The 22,534-nt window shown below is 40.0% G+C and overlaps 1 protein-coding gene across 1 annotated transcript in view; it reads left to right on the top strand.

The window, feature by feature from the left end:
• The first annotated feature begins 244 nt into the window (after positions 1–244).
• Positions 245–22,534, top strand: part of il1rapl2 (interleukin 1 receptor accessory protein-like 2) — a 496,025-nt gene continuing 473,735 nt past the window's right edge. The window contains exons 1-2 of the mRNA XM_060832313.1: positions 245–248; positions 7,118–7,397. Coding sequence (XP_060688296.1) covers positions 245–248; positions 7,118–7,397 — 284 coding nt within the window. The remainder of the gene's footprint in view (positions 249–7,117; positions 7,398–22,534) is intronic.

Raw genomic sequence — 22,534 nt, forward strand, 5'->3', positions numbered from 1 at the left:
TGATACAAACAACATTGCTTATAGAAGAGAGAAATAACAATGGAAAGGGAAGCAGCTGAAGTTAATAATGTGATTTTCTATTTCACTCTATTTCATCATAGAATCCCTGCAGCGTGGAATCAGGCCACTCAGCTCATCAAGTCCACACTGAACCTCTGAAGAGCATCCCACCCAGACCCAGCCCCTGCCTATAACCCTGTATTTCCCATAGCTAACCCGCTTAATTGGCACCTGCCTGGACACCATGGGTAATTCAGTATAGCCAATCCACCCAACCTGAACATCTTTGGACTGTGGGGAAAAACTGGAGCACCCGGAGGAAACTCCCACAGACACTGGAAGAAAGTGTAAACTCCGTACAGGCAGTCACCCGAGGGTGCAATTAAACCCAGATGCCTGACGCTGTGAGACAGCAGTGCTAACCACTGAGCCACCGTACCACCTAATTTTTGTAATTGTGTTTGCATATGATGCAGTAGTACGTCAGCCTGTTTTTTTTTTAAGATGTTCAGAATACCTGTGTCTCTTACATGTTCCTACACCCTGACTTTTAAAGGTAGCTACAGTATACAGCACATACATTGATTGTGTTTCTCAATGGCATGCCAATTCTAAATGTTGCACCTTACATGCAACAATTGACAGAGCGGACTCAATGATTTTACTGTTCAATGGCTTTATGACATTGTTCTCTTTGAATAATATTTATAACATAATTCTCATTTGAAAATAAGCCAAGTGTAAATCATTGCAAAGCTTTGTAGTCCTGTGTTTCATATTAAACACTGATTATTTTCATGAAAATATTTAAAACCCATGGGAGTAAAGGGACAATGACAACGTGGTTGCAGAATTGACTAAGAGACAAGGCGTAGTATTTAACAGTGAGCAATTATGTTTCAACCTGGAGTCAAGTGTTGTTCCCAAGGGGATGGTATGAAAAGGACTGTTCATTTTAATGTGGAACTTGACCTTACATATGTAGGACATAATTTCAAAAATTTGCAGAGGACACATTACTTGGAAAGGTAATTGGTGTATTGGTGAAAAGAGTTCAGGTATTTTGGTGAAAAGGACAGAAGCATGAGGAGAAATTTAATGGCAAGGGTTTGTGAAAAGATTGATACATTTTTGATGGAGCTACTGCAGTATAAACTAAATCATCACATTTTAACAGCGGCACTGGGACAGACTCAAATCTTTGATGGTGGCAGGTTAAGTGGCGAGGGCTGTTAAGGAACAAGTAGAATCCTTGATATTGTGAATTAAGTTATACAAAGGCAAGAAAACAAACCCTCTTTCTGCATCTACCCTGTCAAGTTAATTCAAAATCTGTTTTAGTAAGATGACCCCCTCAATCTTCTAATTCTGGTGAGTGCAGGCGCAATCTATTGAACATGTTCTCATTAGACAGTGCCTCCATACTTGTTAACATCCGAGTGAACCTGCTTTTCTTAGCTTCCAATGACAATAGGTATTTCCCGAGACTGTTCACTGTATTCCAGTCACTTTTTACTGAGTGCCTTGCACAGTTGTAGTGAAGCCTTCCTCCTTTCCATCGAAACATAGAAGGTAGGAACATGAGTCAGCCATTCCCCTCAAGCCTCTTCTGTCATTCATTATAATCATGGCTGTCATCAAGCTCAATACCTAATCCAACCTTTCCTCATATCACTTGATCCCTTTAACCAAAAGCACTACATCTAATTCCTTCTTGAAAACCTAATGTTTTGAAGTTAGCCACTTTGTGGGGTAGTGCATTCCACAAGTTTGCCACTGTCTGGGTGAAGAAATTTCTCTTCATCTCAGTCATAAAATGTGTACTTCTTATGCTTAAAATCTATGACTGTGGTTCTTCATTCTGGAGAAAATCCTTCCTGTGTCTAACTGGTCTCATCCTGTTAGAATTTTATAGATTTCTATGTGGTTCTATCCACCGCCCCTCTTCTGAACTCCACTGAATATGATCTGAACCAGTCCAGTTTCTCTTCATACGTCAGTCCAGCCATCCCAGTCAGGCAAATCTCAGCTGCACTCTCTGCACAGTCAGAACATCCTTCCTGAGATAAAGGAGATCAAAACCGCACACAATATTCCAGTTGCGACCTCCGCAATGCCCTGTATATTGCTCTAAGCCATGGCAAGGATAAGACGTGGAGCGGATGATTCCTCTTGTCAGGCACTATCCGACAAGAGACTATAGTCTTAAGATAAGGGGAAGCAAATTTGAAACAGAGTTCTCCAAAGGGTTGTGAATCTGTGCAATTTGCTAGCCCAAAGTGCAGTGCATGCTGGGACAGTGAGTAAGTTAGAGGAGGGGTTAGGCAGGTTTTTAATTGTTCATACAATTAAGGGATATGGAAGGAAGGTAGGAAATGGAGGTGAGGAGCATATCAAATGGCGGAGCAGGCTTGATGGACCAAATGGCCCAATTCTGCTTCTATATCTTATGAACTTATAACACCTTTGTTCCTATACTTGAATCCACTCACAAATGCAGTTTGCCTTCCTTATTGCTGATGGAAACCTATGCACTTACTTTCAGCAACTGGTGCACAGAGACACACAGGTCTCATCGTACATTCCCTTCTCTCAATTTACAGTCGGTCAAATAGTAATCTGCCATCCTATTTTTTGCTCCCACTGTGGATACTCTCTCATTCATCACATTATACTGCATCTGCTATCCATTTGCCCACTCAATCAGCCTGTCCAAATTATTCTGCAGCATCTCTGCATCCTCCTCACAACTCACCCTTCCACCCAACTCTATAATTTTCGAAATATTACATCCCTCATCTAAATCATCAACATACATTGTGAATAACTGGAATCTTGTACCAATTCCTGTCGTACCAGACTAGTCATTGCCTGCCACTTAGAGAAAGACCCATTTCTTCTTCCACTTGGTTTCCTATCAGCTAACCAATTTTCTATCTATCTCAATATACTACAGTCCCATTTGCTTTAGTTTTACACATTAATCTCTTCCATGGAACTTTGTCGAAAACCTTTCTTAAATTCTCAATAAACCATATGGACTCAATCCCCTAATCAACACTTCCAGTCGATTTGTCAAGCACGATTTCCCTTCTGTAAATTCTGCAGATTGTATTTGATTCTATCACTGTTTTCTCAGTGATCTGATGTAAAAACCTTGATATTACTTTCTGATTTCCGCCCCCCCCGCCAGTGTAAGACTCAGTGGTCTATAATTCCCTGTTTTCTCTCGACCTCTCTTTTCTAGTAGTTACATTAGCTACCCTCCAATCTGCATTAACTGTTCCGGGAGTTTAAAGAATCTTGGAAAATTACATGAATGCATCGGTTATTTCGAAGGCAACTTCTTGAAGTAATCTGGGATCTAGATTACCATGCCCTGGGGATTTATTAGCCTTTAATCCCATCAATTTCTCCAAAACCATTTCTCTACTTATAAAGGTTTGCTTCAGTTCATCCCTCTCACTAAATCTGGTGTTCTCCATCATTTCTGTTATGTTATTCATATCTTCTTTTGTGAAGATAGAGCAAACTGTGAATTTAGTTCATCAGCTATTTCTTTGTTCCCCATGATAAATTACCCTAGATTAAGTGACCTACATTAGTTTTCAATTTATTTTTCTTTCCATAGCCATAGAAGCTTTTACAGTCAGTTTTTAATGTTCTCTATAATCTTACTCTCATACTCTATTTCCCCCCCTAATCAATCCTTTGATCCTTCTTTGCTGACTTTTAAACTGTTTCTAATCCTCAGGTCTGTTGATTTTTATCTTAACAATTTATTTGCCTCTTTTTAAACCTCTAATACTATCTCTAACATCCATCGTAAATCATGGTTTAGCCATTGTTCTCTTTGCACTCTTACACCTGACAAGAACAAATAATTGTTTGCCCTTTGAAAGTTTGCCATTGCTAATTGACTGTCATTCCATTTAGTCGCATTTCCCAATCCAAGCCTCATACCATTATAGTTTTCTTGTTAAGATTCAGTACCCTAGTCTCAGAATCAATGACCTCAATCTCCATCTTGATGAAAAATGTTCTCCTATTAAGGTCACTCATTCTCAAAGGAGTCTCTCACAATTCCACTAATAATGATTCCATTCTCATTGCATAATGCCCAGTCTAAAATAGCCTGTTCTCGGATTGGTGTCTCAACATGTCGGTCCAGAAAACCATCCCACACACAATGTGGGAATTTCTCCTCTACAGAATTGTGATTGCTTTGAGTTTCCCAATCTATATGCAGACTAAAGTCACCAATGATTACCTATGTTTTTTCACTGTATGCATCCCTGCTTTCCTACTGAATGCCTTTCATAATATCATTATAGTTTGAAGGTCTATATATGGTTTCCACTACTGTTTTTTTGCCCCTTGGTATGTCTCAATTCTACCCACAGATTCTACATTGTCTGAGCTAAAACTTTGCCTCACTATTGTGTTTATATTTTCTTTTAATCAGTAATGCAACTCCACCAGCTTCTCCTTTTTGTCTGTCCTTCGGAATTACTGAATGCCCCAGAGCCCATCCCTGGTCACCCTGCAGCCATATCTCTGTAATCCCAACTATATCATATTCATTTACATCAATTTTCACAATTAGTTCATTCACTTTATTTCAAATGCTCCATGTGTTTAGGCACAAAGCCTTAAGGGTTGTCTTTTTCATGTTTCTTGTCCATTCCCACTATACTTTGCTGTGGCATTGTTTGATTCTGGCCTTTGATTCCTTTGCTGATCACTTTTCTTGTTGCCATTTCAGTCTTGTGTTCTCATACTTGATTCCTCTCTGACTTTCATTAGTTCCTATCCCAGGTGTAGTCTTTTCAGATTGCACCTTTAAAATGAAAGCTAAAACAGGTAGTAGGTAAAAGGAAATGGACTGTAAGCCAAAGGAAGTGGAGTATTAATATAGGGAGGTCTTGCCAAAATCTATACAAAGCACTAGTCAGATCTCATGTGGAATGTAGCAAACAGTACTTATGGAATGATTCTGATGAAGGGCTTTTGCCCGAAACGTCGGATTTTCCTGCTCCTCTGATACTGCCTGACCTGCTGTGCTTTTCCAGCACCACTATAATCTAGATACTGACATCAGAGGCAGTCCACTTCTTACAAGGATCATAAAATTCCTATGGTGCAGAAAAAGGCCATTCGGCCCATTAAGTTTGCACCAACCCTCCGAAGAGCATCCCACCCAGACCCACATGCCCAAAACTTTTCATTTCCCAAGGCTAATCCAGCGTTACTGCATATCCCTGGACACTATGGGCAATTTAGCATAGTCAATCCACCTAACCTGCACATCTTCGGACTGTGGGAAGAATCTGGAGCACCTGGAGGAAACCAACAGAGACACCGGGAGAACGTGCAAACTCCACACAGACAGTCCCCCGAGGCTGAAATCGAACCTGGGTGTCTGGTGTGTGAGCCACCATGCTGCCCGCCTTCAAAGTATGAATTTATAGCTCGCATCTGGGCAATCACAAACTTTGTCCTGTTCCGTTTTCCCAACTGTTTATAGAAATTGATGATGATCAGAAAATGTTGGATGAAATAGTTAAACTTTTTGTGAAAAATTCATCTGTGATTTCATCTTACTTCTGGTCATAGAACTGTAAGATAGTTGGAATAAGTATTCTCTTCATTGATCAAATCCTTGAAAAAATAACAATCGAATTTACAAAGTTTGCTATATTCTTCCGTGTGGTGTCTAACAAAATGTTCTGTGAATGTTCAGTCGTTATATGATTGCAATTATTATACTACCATGTGCTTAAATGCAAAAAAAAGTCAACTTTCATCCAAAAAATGATGGTCTTATCAAAGTTTACAAATCCATTACAATACTATAAAAATATTCAATCCATTCTTCTGTCCTCTCCCTGGAGCCTTATATCCCCCTAACAATCAAAAACCAATCTCTGTATTAAATACACTCAGTAGCATGGCCTCCACAGCCCTCTGCAGCTCTGAGTTCCACAGATTCACTACCCTCTGGCTAGAGAAATTCCTTCTCATCTCATTGTCTCTTCACACTGAGGCTGTGCCCATGGATCCTTGTCTCTCCTATGAGTAGAAACATCTTCTCCATATACGCTGTCCGTGCTGTAATATCTCTATGACTCTATCCAGGTTTTTAGTATTTTTTAAGTTTCAATGAGTACCCCACATCCTTCTAAATATCACGTGCAGATCCAGAGTCCTCAAGCGCTCCTCATATGACGAGCCCTTCATCCCTGGGATCACTCTTGTAAATGTCCTCAAGACCCCTTCCCATCCCAGCACAACCTCCTTAGGTCCAAAACTGCTAACAATATCCCAAACGCTGTCTGACCAGAGCCTTATGCAGCCTCAGCAGTACATTGCTGCCCTTATATTCTAGCCCTTTTGAAATGAATGCTACCACTTCATTTGCCATCTTAACCACCATATTAACCTAAAGATACTCCTGAATTAGAGCTCCCAAATGCCTTTCTGCTTCAGAGTTCCTGCACTGCTATAGTTTCTACCAAAATGCATGAACTCACACTTTCCCACAGTATATTCCATCTGTCACTTCTTAACCCACTCGCCCAGCCTGTTCCAAGCTCTTCTGCAGCCTCCCCACTTCTCAACATTGCTTGTTCCTCCATCTATCTTTACATCATCTGCAAACTGAGCAACAATGCCCTCAGTCCCTTCCTCCAGATCGTTAAGGTGTTACTTGAATAATTGCGGTCCCAACACGGATCTCGGCGAAACTCCACTAGCCACTGGCTGCCATCCTGAAAATGACTCTTTTCTCCTCACTCTCTATGTTCTGCTAGTCAGCCAATCCTCTATCCATGCCAGTACCTTGCCCCAAATACCATGGGCTCTTATCTTATTTTGCAGCCTCCTGTGTGAACTTTGTCAAAGGCCTTCTTCAAATGCAAATAGATCACATTCACTGGCTCCCCTTCGTCTAACTTGCTGGTTACCTCCTCAATGAAAACTACCAGATTTGTCAGACATGACCTCCCCATTTGGACATCTTAAATTGAGGCACACAGCTTCTAAAGCAGTCAGCTTTGGAGAGTAATGATCTGCTGTCTAATGAATTATTCTTTTCATTTTTATTTCTGTATTGCAGTTGACGTTTGTATTGACTGGTCTGTGGATCTCAAGAAATACATGGTGCTGGCAGGTGAACCTGTGCGTATAAAATGTGCACTCTTCTATGGATATATCAGGACTAACTACAGCATGGCGCAAAATTCAGGGCTCAGCCTAATGTGGTATAAAAATAACGGACAAGGAGATTCCGAAGAGCCAATTATATTCGCTGGGCGCAGAATGAGTAAGGAAGAGGATTCCATTTGGTTCCATTCAGCAGAGTTACAGGATAACGGATTCTACACTTGTGTATTAAGGTGAGTGGAAATTTATGAAATGTGTTATCAACATAAAACTGTACTGTTGAAGGTGTATTGCTATAGATTGAGTAGCAGTTGTAAATCACTTAAAACATTTGGAAGGTAATGAACTTTAATTCACCATGAATTGGTGAAAAATATTGCAATACTAATGTGTAATGTTGTAAAATCATGCAGGTATGATATAAGTAAAGGGAAAGTGCAGACAAAAAAAACACTTGTTCCTGAGATATGTTTACATTATTTATGTTTTTAAGGGCTTCAATGGGTTAACAGTTAAAGGCTGTATTTAAGGTATGTCAGTGTATATCTGTGACCCCTGTTTATTAGTATTCCAGGGCCTGAGCTCCACTTGATACTGGGTGATCAATCTCATGTTACCTTCTTGATGTGTTCCAGATTTCACTGACCTCTAGCTTCCTCACACAGTCCTGACTGCAAATGACCTCCCAGAACATTGGAAGCTTTTCAACTTTCACACATTGAAAAGACATGCTCTGATGGTGCAAAAGATTTAAATCTGGTGTTTTATTCATGCGATTCAGGATTTATTTGATTATGATGGTGGATCTGGGGGGAGTGGAGAAAATGTGCTACTAATAACACCTCACTACTCCACCATGACTGTAAATCATAGAATCCCGACAGGGTGGAAGCAGACCATTCAGCCGATATCTACTCTCTGAACAGTATCCCACCCAGACCCATCCCCCCTTTCTAACCCGACATTTCCCACTGCTACGTCACCTAGGCTGCACATCCATAGACACTATGAGTAATGTGGCATGGTCAATCCACCCAACCTGCACATCTCTGTACTCTGAGAGGAAACTGGAGCACCCAGAGGAAACCCACACAGACACGGCAAGAATATCCAAACTCCACACAGACACTTGCCAGAGGCTGGAATCAAACCTGGGTCCCTGGCACTGGTAGGCAGCAATCCCAACCACTCAGCCATCATGTCATCCCAAGGTGTTAATTAAGTCACCAAAATACAACACAACTGATTCTTCTTTCTATGACGAAGGGTATCTTCAGATCATTCACTTTACTGATCTTCTTTATTATCTTTCAGAGGTTCTTGCTGTAAAGGTAATGTATGTAATATCCAAATTTTACTTCCTTGCCTGTCTATTCCCTCAACTTTACCTGGGAATGTTTGAAATGGTTCTGTGCAACTTTCCAGATTCCCATCAGCCTCCGTAAGGACACAGACCTGCGATCCAACATCAAGGATCCAGGTTTGTGTCCTATAAACCTTTCCTGATCAATTTCATAGACCCTTAATCTCATGATAAATTAATTGTCATGAATTAAATCAAGTGTTTAAACCAAAAAGATTCATTTTGCAAGTTCAGGTGATAAATAATAGAAAATCCAAAACATTGCCCCAATTTTGGGGATATTCCTGATAACATGCTTTAGTTGTTGTCTTGAGCATCTGATGGTATCTGTCAAAGGTTCCCTTTATTTGTGAGTGACATACTGTGGACTTATGATGTCTTGAAAAACTTTGGACAGAAAATTGGAATCTTGTCTGACTGTATTTTTATTGGTAGCCCATGACGAGTAATGGAGTTAATTATTCCACTACTATTTTAGCTCTGATTCCCCTTATTGAGTAGCTTTTGGGAAGCGTGTCATCATATCCATAATAGTGGGATCACTTAACTCAGAAAGCTGGATGGCTGGTGTATGATGCAATAACACCTGCAGTGCAGTTTAATTTCCATATCAACTGAAATTATCATGCAAGTCTCAACGTCTCAACCTCACCCTTCAACTGTCACCTGAGATGTGGTGACTCTCAAATTATGCACTATCAGTCTCTCTTTCATGAGACTGAGCAGCTCTGTGGTCTAATATTGAGTGTACACTGGGAGAGGTCTTGCAGTTCAATAACAGAGTTCTTACCTCTGCTGTGGGTATGGAAGATGCTACTTTGAATGAACTTTGAGGTTTTCCCACTACTTGACACATGTCACAAAATTGCACAATGCCCTCATGAACACCTGGTCAATAAAAATGTCAATTTATAAATGCTTGAGTTTTCTATAACCCTACACATCCTGCTATAGGAATTTCATGTGTTACCCACAATATTTCTGTGATATATATTTGAATCACCTGTCTACTCTTTGCTGCGGAATGATTTCCTCATCAAATCCCATCTTTCATAAGAACATTGTAGAATTTTGATAACCTCAGCTCCAATGTGGGATGGTTATGGTAAATTATTTAACTCCAGAATTGTTACCTGAGAATCAATTAACAATCAAAAACCTAACAATCATTTCTTTTGGATTATCAACATTTAAGGGAAGTCTTGGCTAACCTAATATCTCCCCGTGGAATCACTTTAACCCCTCATGATGGACTTTACTTAGACCCTGCCTGAGTCACCACACGTGATGCAAAAATACCTGAAACTTGTCAGTGTCTTTGTTCCATTTCTTTGATCTCACTCAGACAGGATGCGATTATGAGTGAAGCTGTACCTTTTGTTTCTGCCAAATCATTAGCTCAGAGTGAATCAACCCCATCCAGAGATAATTTCTGAACAACACCAACTGTCACTTTTCCAGATCTCAAGTCATATTCTCAATGCACTCTGGTATGAAATGGGTATGTACTCTCCATTAATTCTATTTATTAAAGTTTGGCTTGCAGTGTGATTTTGGAGAAAACGATGTCTTTTTCCAGCCAGAGTAGCTACAATATCCCTTAATGTAATTATAGGTTTAGCTGTATTATTTGCATAATAAGGGATTATCTCCCCTCACAACAAAAATTCCTTGCTTTTCATCTACCTGGTTCACCTCTTCCACACGTTCAGCAGCATTTACCTTTTGTCGCACAGTCATAGTTCAAGCTCCAGATTGATCTCTGTGTTTTCCTCTGACCTCCCTTTCCAGCATCACCCTGACAAACCTCAAAAGGTCCCCGTTAATTCTTCACATAAACTTCCAACATTCCAAAGTTAAAGGTGTCTCGCTTTATTACAATGGAAACACTTAGGTGTTCAATTTCCACCTTCACCATTGGCATCTCTCTTTCCATTGGAGGAGGCGTTAATGGGGAATTCTCAGCTGTCCCTTTAGTATACTGGCTACTTGTCTTCCCTTTCGTTCTTCTACCTTTCAGCCTTTTCGGTTTTATGCGGTGATAGAAAGAGAAGATTTTTTGGATCAGCTCATAATTGTCACCTCCCTCTGTTCCTTGCATAGCTGCTACACTCCTTTTTAAATGGGAGTTCAAGTTACTGGAGGAAGTGAGTTTTTAAATTCCTCCAAGAATAGTTTCCCTGAGAGCTACAAATATGACACTTACTCCTAAAGCCTGTATCAAACAGTTAAAATTACTTTGCTTTACCTTTTAAATTCGGTGAGAGTCTATCCAGGCTCCTTTCTCCATTTCAAAATGTTTGTCTGAGAGCCTCAGGCACTGATTCAGATGTACCCAAAATAGTAATTTTTACTGCATTGTAACCTTTTCTAAAAATGATACATAAACTTCATGAGCTTTACCTGCTTACCTGCTTTATGTGAGCACTCTCTGGTTTTCCTTTGGCTACTTTGCTTGTTTTGCTACCTTTTTAAATGCCATAAGGAATTCCTTTATATTCTTTTCCTCAAAAGCTTGCTACAGAGAGTGCATATTGAAACATTCCTCACTGGCCTTTGATTATAAGTGGGTTTTTCTCATTTCTTATTCTTTCTCTCTTTCTTATTCTTTTCCCCTTCCTCTGATATGTTCTCTGTCTTTCTTTTACTGCTATTTAGGAATTCCATTTCCAGCTGCTCTATTTCCTGTTCATGCTGTAGCATATTTTACTCTTGTTGTATTCCCACTAAATCAATGACTTACCACTTGGGGTATCTGTTCCTCCTTGCCTTTCCTTCAATTTTCCTATAACATCCTGAACCATGTTGAAGTCAAATACCTTATCGATTCGGCCATGAGATTACTAAGGGCTTGGCAAATTATCAGTATGGACCACAAATAAATCTTAACAAGCAGAGGCTTCTGTCCAACATAATAAAAGATAGTTAATTGCATGATAGCAATGAATAGAAGTTACATCGATTCATTTGATTGAATTACTATGTTATGAAGATGAGGGTGTCCTGTACCTTCCAGAGAGTTAGAAGCTAGCAGAACTACCTGACACAGCACCAAATGTTCTCAATAAGGTAACAATGTAATACTTGGTCAAAAGCTAGATTAGCTGGGTTGCCTGGAAACGGCAAACAGATTTGAATTAGACCAATCACTTTAAATTATACCCTGAAAAATGCCAAATTCCAATCAAGTTTGAATTTAGTATATTGACAATCTTAAAAGCCAATGACACAATTCGATGCTTTGGAGGTATAAGACCGGGGAAAATTGAACAGTTGGTAGGAGAACTGCTAAGGCATCAGCATGTAAAGACTGCCCAAACTATGACTCTCTTAAAAGGTGCCTTTATCCATCAGTAACCTGTGAAGTAGAATCCCCAAGAAGAAGAAAAGAAGACAGGAATACAGAGAAAACTGAAAGCTGCCTGGCTTTGCGATAAAAAATTTTGTTTTGTAAATCTTAATTGGGATTTTTATTGGACCAGTATGGTAGAAGGGAAAGTAAAAGGCAGGTTCAAGGAAGGAGTTGTGAATATTTGTTAGTTAATTATTCTCTGTTATACTTTAAGAAATAAAGTTTTAATTTTGACTTTAAATAGTTCTTGGCCTCTTGAATTATCACAGCTTTCTGCACAGGGTTAAATCTTTTCTCATGGTGTTGCTAGCTTAAATGAAGCAGGAGTGTTTACCCCGTGTAGTAACAACTAAGACATTAGTAGCAAGGTATGTTACTTCTGATCCCGTCAAGATCTTAAGCAAGACTGCCTGATTCTCCACTCACAAACTATGATAATATCAGATTGAATAGAGCTTAATACAACTTTTGTATTAAGTATTTCAGAAATATTACCTCATACAACAGACTTTGCACTGTCATATCTAGGGAATGTAAGTACACATTAAAAAGTTGTGAATAGCTAGGCTTTGCAACAAGGGCTTGCAGCTTCTAGCTATTGGGCAATGAATGCAAAGTTAAACTGTGTTTGAAAAGGTTAAATTTGCTTCTTGTGTCAGAATTTAGCTGCCCTGTATAAAGATGGTGTTTTCATGCTGAATATCTTTTTGATTCTATAAAGTAGGTGCAATAAAAGAAGGAGAAAAGCTTTGTAGAAGTGGTGATAGGAAGCAACAGGCAATGTTTGAGAATACCTAAGGTAAAGGGGACCAATTATTGGAAAGTAAGATGAGTTTTGGTTTTTATTTTCTGAATCATTGAACATTTCATGTTCATTATGCTTTATTTTAATTTGAGATCCATACTACAGTGGATGGGAGGCCAAAATGTTCACTGAGAGGGCTATGAACATCATTTTCAAAGATTTGTATAGTTCTTTCAATTTCTTTCATGAATGAGGTCAATCTTTTAAAGTGTCTGTGATTGTTTTTCATGAAGGATTGTCTTTATTTGTTTGAATAACACATTTTGCCCATGATTCTACTCCTAATAATTCATAGCAAGGTAAACCTACCCAGTCAAACATATTGTCAGCTTAAAACCTCAACTAAGAGAAATGTTAAGTCATTGAAAGAATTTATTTAACTTTACAAGCTATGTACTCATTCTTGTAATGAATTGTCGTTTGCAAAGGTGGCTAAATTATCTCCGGGTAGAATATACCTGCAGGTTAATAAAAGCAGAAATAACTTTTTCTTTAAGTTTAGCATTTATCAACACTTAGAATCCTAATTTAAGAATCTGAGATATGATGATCTAGATGTGTTCCTGTGAAGATTTAAATGAGTCCTTTTACTCACTTTTATACTTGCTTCTGAATATTTATTGTGAAAATTAATTCTCAATTGCATAATTCTAAAAGCTGTATGACGGAATATTGAAGATAGTAATATCTTAACTATTCTACTTTCAACTTAGACATATTGTTTAAATCCACTTTAAAACAAACAGATATTCAATCAAATAAGCTTTTAAAGATTAAAAAAATACTCAATCCTGTATAATTTCATCAGATTCTTTGTCTCACCCTCTGGGAGAGATTTTGTGGTAAACATACAGAAACATAAAAGTTCGGAGCAGGGGTAGGCCATTGGACACCTTGATCCTGCTGTACCAATTCAATATAATTATCAGCTCATCACTGAGCACCCCCCACCCCCCCACGCCCCTCCACCTTTTGATCTCTTTTGCATAACGTTTTGGCCTCAACCATTTTCTGTGAGAATGAATTCCACAGGGTAATCTCTGGGTGAAGAGGTTTCTCCTCATCTCAGTCCTAAAAGATTTACCCCTTATCCCGAAACTATGATTCCTGGTTACGGACTCTCTCACTAATGCAAACATCTAACCTGTATGGTCCTGTCGGAAATTTATTGGTTTCTGAGATCGTCCCTCTGTCTTCGACACTGACCTTGTTGTGGCCTAATGGCTGCCCTGATGGTGTGTCTTTTTTAAAAAGTATATTTGTTGTCCTTTTTTTGGCTCCATGGCAAAAAGAGATCAACTGTCTTTGTTTGTTATATGGCTACAAACATAACTCTTATCAATTTGCTTCTATTATTTCATGAATTCTTAAGATTAAATATAAGTAGTTCTCCTATTTGGTTTCCACACAAATGTTTTGCTGCTCTTCGAGATACAGTCGCAGGAGCAGTCCTGAACTTTGCTGTATAGTGCTTTTTGGCACCTATTCAAACGCTGGACGTAATGCATTTTATTTAAACTAATTTTTATTATCTTAATTAATATGTTAATTTTTTCATTAATATTTAAGTTCATAGCTTAGTCACTTCACAATTGCAGATACATAACGCATTGTTCTATGTTTTAAAGTGCTAACTTTTACAAATGCAACCATTTTGCGTGATTTTTTTTTACATGTTAATTTGTTGAAAATCTGAATAATTAGTCAAATGTATGGTTCCACACCCATAGTGCTACATGACATTGTTTTGTGAGGAACAACTTCAGGGGCAGATGGGCAAACTTACTAATGTTTCTAAGAATATAGTTTGACAATTACCATCAGTGAGTCAGATGTCCTGGTCCAGAATATTGCCATATTGCCATTAACCAAATTAACGATGTAACAGTGAAGCACGTTGATGGCTTCACATATCAAAGCTCCACAATGAACAACAATCAACGCACACATGACGCAAAAGCTGCAGCTGTTCTGTCTGCGCTGCTTAAGAAAGCAAGAAAGAATGGCACAGTAACCACACCAACAATGAGGTGACCTGGTGGCTCACAGCTCTAGGGACTAAGGTTCGATTCCACCCTCGGGCAAATGTATGTGTGCATCTGTGTGGGTTTTCTCCCACAGACTGCAAATGTGCAAGTTGGGTGGATTGGCAATGCTAAATTGCTGATAGTGTCCAGGCTAGGTGGATTAGCCATGGGAAATGCAGAGTTACAAGAATAGGATAGTGGGATGGGTCTGGGTGGGATGCTCTTCAGAAGGTCCGTGTAGACTCGATATGCTGAATGGCCTGCTTGCATACTGGGATTCTGGGATTTTGAGAAGACAGCACCAAACTGAGAGTCTACCAAACTTGCCTTCTTAGAAAAGGTTCAACAGTTGTGTGACCTGGGTAAGATATTCTTTGCAGGACGAAAGGTTTCCATTGTTGTTTCCTTTAGAATATGTTCAATATCTGTTGACAGAATAAGTTGTAGAGCACACTAATTCCACAAGCATGTACTCATTGGGGAAACAATGATACCTTCTCTAAGTTGGCCATATTTATCAGACAGATGATGGCATAAACCCAAAGACCCATATAGTGAGACTGGCCACTGGGTCATGACTTCCAGAACAGCCATGTGTCCACGATAAGAATACCTGTAAATGAGATATGAATATAGCAGATGTTAACATTGACAACTGAGAGACCCTCACTGATGGACATGAGTTATGTAGGCTGGCTGTTTGGAAGAAAAGTGGAAGAGGTGAACACAAACAAAAGGCTCAACTGAGGGGAATAAAAGGACCCAGGCAAAAAAATTAAGCCAGCAAATCTTGCACTTCCTCTGCTCACTCTGCAGCTAATGCAGCAGAGTCTGTCAAAGCAAAGTAGGGCTCCTGAGGAGTAGGCCATTCGGCCCTTCGAGTCTGCACCACCATTCAATATGATCATGGCTGAACATGCAATCTCAGTAACCCATTCTTGCTTTCTCTCTATACCCATTGATCCCTTTAGCCCATGGGCCACACCCAGCTCCCTCTTGAATATATCTAATGAACAGGCCCCAACAGCTTCCTGTGGGAGAGAATTCCACAGATTCACAACTCTGTGAGTGAAGAAATTCTTCCACATAGAGTCATAGAGATGTACAGCATCTCAGTCCTGAATAGCTCAAGCCTGTTCAGTCCTATCAGGATTTTATATGTTTCTATGAGATACTCCCTTCATTCTTCGAAATTCCAGTACAAGCCCAGTTGATCCAATCTTTCCTCATATGTCAGTCCTGCCATGCCAGGAATCGGTGTGGTGGACCTTCGCTTGACTCCCTCAATGGCAAGAATGTCCTTCCTCAGACTAAGAGACCAAAACTGCACACCACACTCAAGGTGTGACCTTATCAAGGCCCTGTATAACTGCAACAAGATATCCCTACTCCTGTACTCAAATCCATTAACTCTAATTTGTTGCCCACCACAATACAAACCATTGCACTGTAAAATATATTGTAATTATGATTCAAGACTCCACTTTGCAATAAGAATACGGAGACCCAGAAAATCATTATATTTTTTAAAAGCTGTCTGTGATTTTTAGCAAAAAAAGAGCCTCTGATGCAATATTAGGTCTGATTCTGTGTTGGCAATGTTTTATAATAAAATTAAACCAATGAATTGATTGTAATTGTTCCCTCATGATCAGGCCAAAACATTCGAGATAGGCATTCAACATTTCAGAATAGTATGTCTGAAAGTCAATTAGACTGGACAGTTAGAACGTATTCAATGCAATGGTACATTCATGATTAATTCATGTACATAGATTCCAGCCATGCATGTCAATACTAGGTGCCTTTCAATTACATAGCATCTCTCTGGTTATCTGGGTTTCTGCTTCAGTTAACCAAATATTAATTTGATTCTTTTATGCAACTAAAGATTGCAAATATTGTAGTAGTACTTTTAAACCTGCACAGATTGGATGCCTGTCCTTAGTTAATAAGGTGCAATTCAAGTTCCAATCCTCAACATGAGAGAACTGCCTATGAACATTCAAAAAGACATAGGCAATTCATGATTCCTTTGACATTGTCCGAATATACTTTATCCATGATTGGAAATCCTGAAACCGTACAAATCCAAGATTTGTTTTTTGGCTACATGTCTCTCCATCAAATGCTGTATAGGAGGAAGTATTTGTACAATCAGTGAGATTGTCACTTTCAGTGAGATAGAGTAATGCTTTGCGTGCCTTTGGAAAGCCAAATGAATAGCCATTTCAAAGTAACCAGTCAATTTTTTTCCCCATGGAAGGGATGAAACACAAAAGCCAAGCTGTGGACAAGGCGCGGAAGATAATCCGACATTGTTGCTTTTCAATCAGATTTGGCAGTGTGGAGTCACATATCACAGATTCCCTCAATAGTGAAGGTATATGAATTGAGAATTATCAGGCTTGAAATGGTTTCACTGCCCCAAAAGGTGCAAAATCATGCCTGGGGTAAGAGCATCTCATCGGTGTTTATGACCAGATAGCCTTAAAGAGCGAACATGAGGTGACGCTCAAAATCTCTTCCCTTAAGAGCTCTGGCTGAACAGTACTGCTACTGCAGAGTTGATTTGGGTCAAAATAGTACTACATTATCACTTGAGCAGCTCACTTCAACTGCATATATTTTACAAGGTTTTACCATAATAATGCATTGTGAGTTTTGGAATGCAGTAAGCATCCAAGCAAAACTTGCATTTTTCCCCCGAGGCACACGGAGGTAATTTGGTGTTGAAGGTGATGGTTCTGGAATAATAGACTTCCTCGAATCACCAAGTACAGTACAACTGTTAGCACTATGCTAGTGCATTTCTAGGGCTGCAGTGCAGCAGTGCTTTCATGCAACATTCTTGCCTGTCTTGAAGGTATGGAGAGAAGTAAGAGGTTCGTGCCTATACATTCTATAGTGCAAACAGCATGTTTTTATCAGCCTCTGATCTGGTCCACCTCAATGAATTCAATATATAAAATGTTATGTGAAGCAAATATAATTAAAGTCTGCAGGCACTCTCAATACAGAGTAATAAAGCAAATTCCTAATGGATTTATGATTAACGTAATTTTAATGACTGTAATCCCAAAGCAGTAACAGCCCTTGATTATTAACTGATAATCCCTGCTGAGAAATGCTTGAACATAACTCCGTCAGTGTTGAGCAGCTTCTCAGCACTTGTTGCCCAGCCTTGCAACTGAAGAAGACCCGTGTGGACAAGATAGCAAATGATAGCTCAGGATTTGCATCATGCCAATTGTCACCAAGTTCAGGAGAAAGAGGAGTGGAAGATGTAGGAATACATTTTATGAGGATGGATGATCTTATAGGTAAATTGCTCTAATATTGTAACACCACAGGCAGATATTCATCCTTTCATCAAACATGATAACATATGGACGTTAATTAAACATTTAATAATAGCACTTACAAGTTTTTACTCCAGAGAATCCAGCAGTCAACAGCGAAGTCGATCAGTTAATCAAGTCTCGCTAGCATCTGAGGAGTGTATCTCTCTCTCTCTCTCTCTCTCTCTCTTTCTCTCTCTCTCTCTCTCTCTCAGCATCTGGTCACTTGATATAATTTTTTTTTCACAATCTTGTTATGTTTTAGTATTTTTTAATCTCCACATTATACCCTCTGTCAGTGACTTAAGTATTTCATGTCCTAATTGATCTGTCAATTGAATCTTCCAACTGAAGATGGGTTTTAGAAATTCATGAGCTATCAAAGGCCTTCTAACACCCTGCTGCGGATCTTCTCCATCATGCGTGACTGTTCCTTTCGACAAATGCTGCGTTCCAAGCTGGCTTCAAGTTGTAGCACAGTCACTTCCAACATTACAGACATGTAATGCTATCAACTTCCAACATTACAGACATGTAATGCTATCAACTTCCAACATTACAGACATGTAATGCTATCTTTCTTGAGGTCCTGAGAAATTGAAAGATGAAATGTCTCAGTACTTGACAATTTAGCGACCACTTACATCGACACACCTCCTAAACTATTGCTTTATGCTCAATCCAGCAAGCACTTAAACTTGACCAATGTTGTTAAGCAAACACATTGGGTGTGATTCTACTCTCCCTTGAGTGCTTTGAAGGAATAGATGAGAAAATAAACTGAGAATAAAAATTCAGAGTCTCAATATCTAGAAAAACGCTCCCAGTTTTTCCACTCAGGCTGTGAATAGTGACTTCTGAATCTTGCCATTGAGTGGTGACTGTCTTATTTCTGCATTAAAGCATCAGAATTGCTTTATGAAGATATCACTCTTTGCCCTCACCAGTTTTGATGCAAGTTTTCAACATGTGAGGCAGATCAGGGAGCTGACAGCTGTAGCTTGCCAAAGGTAAGACATGACCATCAAGCAACTAGTTCTTTGCAGTAATGTCCCTGTATTCTCCATGACTGCTCACCTCTTCAACCCTATATTTCCACAAGTCAGCGTTGACAAACCACCAACCTTAACATATCATCATGCATGATCCTGGACCAGTTTTGACACCAGTCCTAAACCCTTTCACTTTGGAATTCAGGGATACTGAGGACTTGCACATTTCTACCAAGTGTAACAAACAAAGCAAAATGAAAGGCAATGAATGGGTTCACTTCAGCTCTGGTGAAGAGTCATCTCGACTCATGACATGAGCTTGTTTTCTCTCCATGGATGCTGTCTGACCCATTGTGATCTCCAGCATTTTTTGTTTACCGTTCAGATTTCAGCATCTGCAGAAATTTACTTCTACATAAGAACAAGAATAGACCATTCAGCCCATCAGGTTTGCTGCACCTGTAACTCAGATAACGGCTGAACATTTCTACCAAGTGCAAGTGCATCATAGACAAGCTATGTCTTGCATATCTGAGCTTGCTGTTTCAGCACCCGTTCCCTTTGAGCGTACTTGGAGGCTACCAGCCTCTCCCTGTTGCACGTGGCTCACTCATCACATGCTTACTGACTTCAGCACTGATTCAGGGCCTCCAGCCTCGGTGTGGTTTGCAATGCTCACCTGGTCCAGAGAGAGAGGCAGCCAGTCCATCATGGTAGAGAGCATTGATTAATCTGAGAAAAGGGTGGACATATCTCTCTTTGGCACTGTGCTATGTTAGTATAGAGCTGTCGTATGTTTTAGCTGTTTGTTTATGTGACATGCTGTGTACTTCAGGCAAATGACTGTGTGTAAAAGTGAAAGGGATGTAGTACCTGAAGGGTGATTACAGTCTGTAAGGAAATGCCATACAGTCAGTGAAGGAAATGTTCCATTCCAGACAATAAATGGCCGGAATAACTCAGGCTCTTGGTCCCACTGGATTCCGGGGATTTGTGCCGTTTCCAGGAATTGGTCCTCAACCTGTCTGTAAGGTCAAAGACAATGTGTAAGTCATTGACTGCAATGCAGTGTATGCAGTACAAAGAGCTGAAGTCTGTGATCTTTGGTTAGAAGAGTCTGCAGTGCAAGAGTCAGACCAAGTGGTGGCCCTATGAGTGCAAAGTGAAGTACTACATCCTCTTGAGGAGTGCAGGAGATCATTGATGTTCTTCTTGCTTTCCTGTGCCTCCTGGAGCACAGTGCTGAGTCTGTGTCTAAGCTGGTCTGATTGGCAATATGGCTTTCTGCGGTGTTCAACTGGAACCAAAACAACACCGTGACTACCTACACCTGCAGGAAGTGGGCAGTGAGCTTTCCCTTCCTCTGGGCCATGACTTGAACGCTGAGGCTCGAGCATTACAAGTGAGGACCAATTTCTGTTTGACAGCATTTGAAGTGGTGTATAGCTGGCCTTAATACAGTACTAGAGGCATGCAAGCAGGAAGGTCACAGCAAGGGTGAGCTCCTCTCTGTCTTTCTGATTCCCTGAGAGAGGCAGCCACGATCCATAGCTTTGAGAGAATGAGGCGAAGAGCAGAAGATTGCACGAGAAAAGTCGCAATGAAAAGTTGTGAAGTCCAGGGGAGGTGACGGCCAAGTTGTATTATCGCTGGACTGTTAATCCAGAGACTTGGCTGATGTTCTAGGGACCTGGATTCAAATCCTGCCACAGTAGATGGTGGCATTTGAATTCAGTAAAAGAAATTTGGAACTACTGGTGACCATTAGACCATTGTTGGAAAAACCCATCTTGTTCATTAACGTCCTTTCAGGAGAGGAATCTCCACCCTTGTCTAGTCTGATCTGGTCTACATGTGACTCTCAACCCACAACAAAGTGTTGACTCTTAACTGCCCTCTGGACAGCTTGGAATAGGCATTAAATACTGGCGTAGCCAAGACACCCTGGTCCCATACATGAATAATAAAAAAAGTGCTTTAATGGACTGGGTGCCAGAAATCTGATTCAAGAAAACACTTCAAATAGAAATATCTTAAATACTGCCCATTGTAATGAAGCTGCTCCATTCACAAAGTTCTGTTGTCCTTGTTTTTTTTTCAGCGAGGTCATAAACAAGAGAGAATCTGAAAAGTGCAGATTTGAAGGGTTTTAGGGCCTGTTTGATTTTAGCTAATGGCAAAAGATTTTCAAGTCTTTACAAAAGACATTATGCAATGAAGGGGAGTGGCCAGTTCTCCTTGCTCAGCCTTTCTCTGGTTTGATTTGGTTTGGACAGCCTGGCTATTCACTGAAAGTGGTCAGGAGGTTGTGCAGCTGCTGGACTCAAAGAAGCAGGTCCATGCTGACCCTCCCTCCCTTTCTGACATCTCTCTTGTAAGACCCTGTGTTTGATCTTTCCTTTTGTGCCAAGGGGTGTTTATGGGAATTGCTGCAAGTATTTGGAACAGCATCATTAAGTTGGTATCGTCTGTTGGGTTTTCGGATAGTTCAAGTTATTTTGTATTCTGTTCACTTTTGTTTGTGTTTCACTCTGTAATCCTGTGAGTAAACTCTGTTTTATTTAAAACCAAGTGGTTTGACCAGCTGCATCCATCTTGGAAAATCTATGTTGCACCTGCTTAAAACAACGAGCAAAGTTCGGGTCTGGGCTACTTTCTTGAAATGTTTTGAGCGGGTCTGGGCTGGTTCATAACATCGTCCACACATAATGTTTTAACAGTGTAGCCCTCTCTCAAACATCTCAGTAGACACCACACCAATATTCCCAGACTATTGTATCAAATCAAAACAGGAAATAGTCAAGACTGCAGATACTGAAGAAGTCAGAGTCAAAGTGTGGCACTGGAAAACATACAGCAGGTCAGGCAGCATATGAGGAGCAGAGGAGAGTCAGCATTTTGGGTTTATCCCTTAATCAGGACTCAGAGTCCTAATGAAGGGTTAAGCCTGAAACGTTGATTCTTCTGCTTTTCAGATGCCACCTGATGTGCTATGTTTTTTCCAGCGCCACACTTTATTGACTCAAAGCAAACCAGGTCATCTTCTCTTACAGAAACTTCAATTTAACCCTCTAATTTAACATTCATTAAAGACAAAAGATCTTGTTAACACACAAACTATAAAAGTTGAATGTAGGAGCAAAAGTATACATCAGATGATATTTTCTCCCAGCAAGGCAGTATGGCGGCTCAATGGTTAGCACTGCTGCCTCACAACTCCAGGAACCTCGGTTCAGTTCCAGCCTCGGGTGACTGTCTGTGTGGAGTTTGCACATTCTCCTCGTGTCTGTGTGGGTTTCCTCTGGGTGCTCTGGTTTCCTCCCACCATCCAAAGATGTGCAGGTTAGGTGAATTGACCAGGCTAAATTGCCCATAGTGTTCAGAGATGTGTAGGTTTAGTGCGTTAGTCAGGGGTAAATGTAGGGTAGCAAAGATGAGTTACCCTTTGGAGGGTTGGTTTGGACTTGTTGGGCCGTAGGGATTCTATGAT

This window comes from Hemiscyllium ocellatum, chromosome 11 (genome assembly GCF_020745735.1).
Source record: "Hemiscyllium ocellatum isolate sHemOce1 chromosome 11, sHemOce1.pat.X.cur, whole genome shotgun sequence".
Classification (NCBI taxonomy): Eukaryota; Metazoa; Chordata; class Chondrichthyes; order Orectolobiformes; family Hemiscylliidae; genus Hemiscyllium; species Hemiscyllium ocellatum.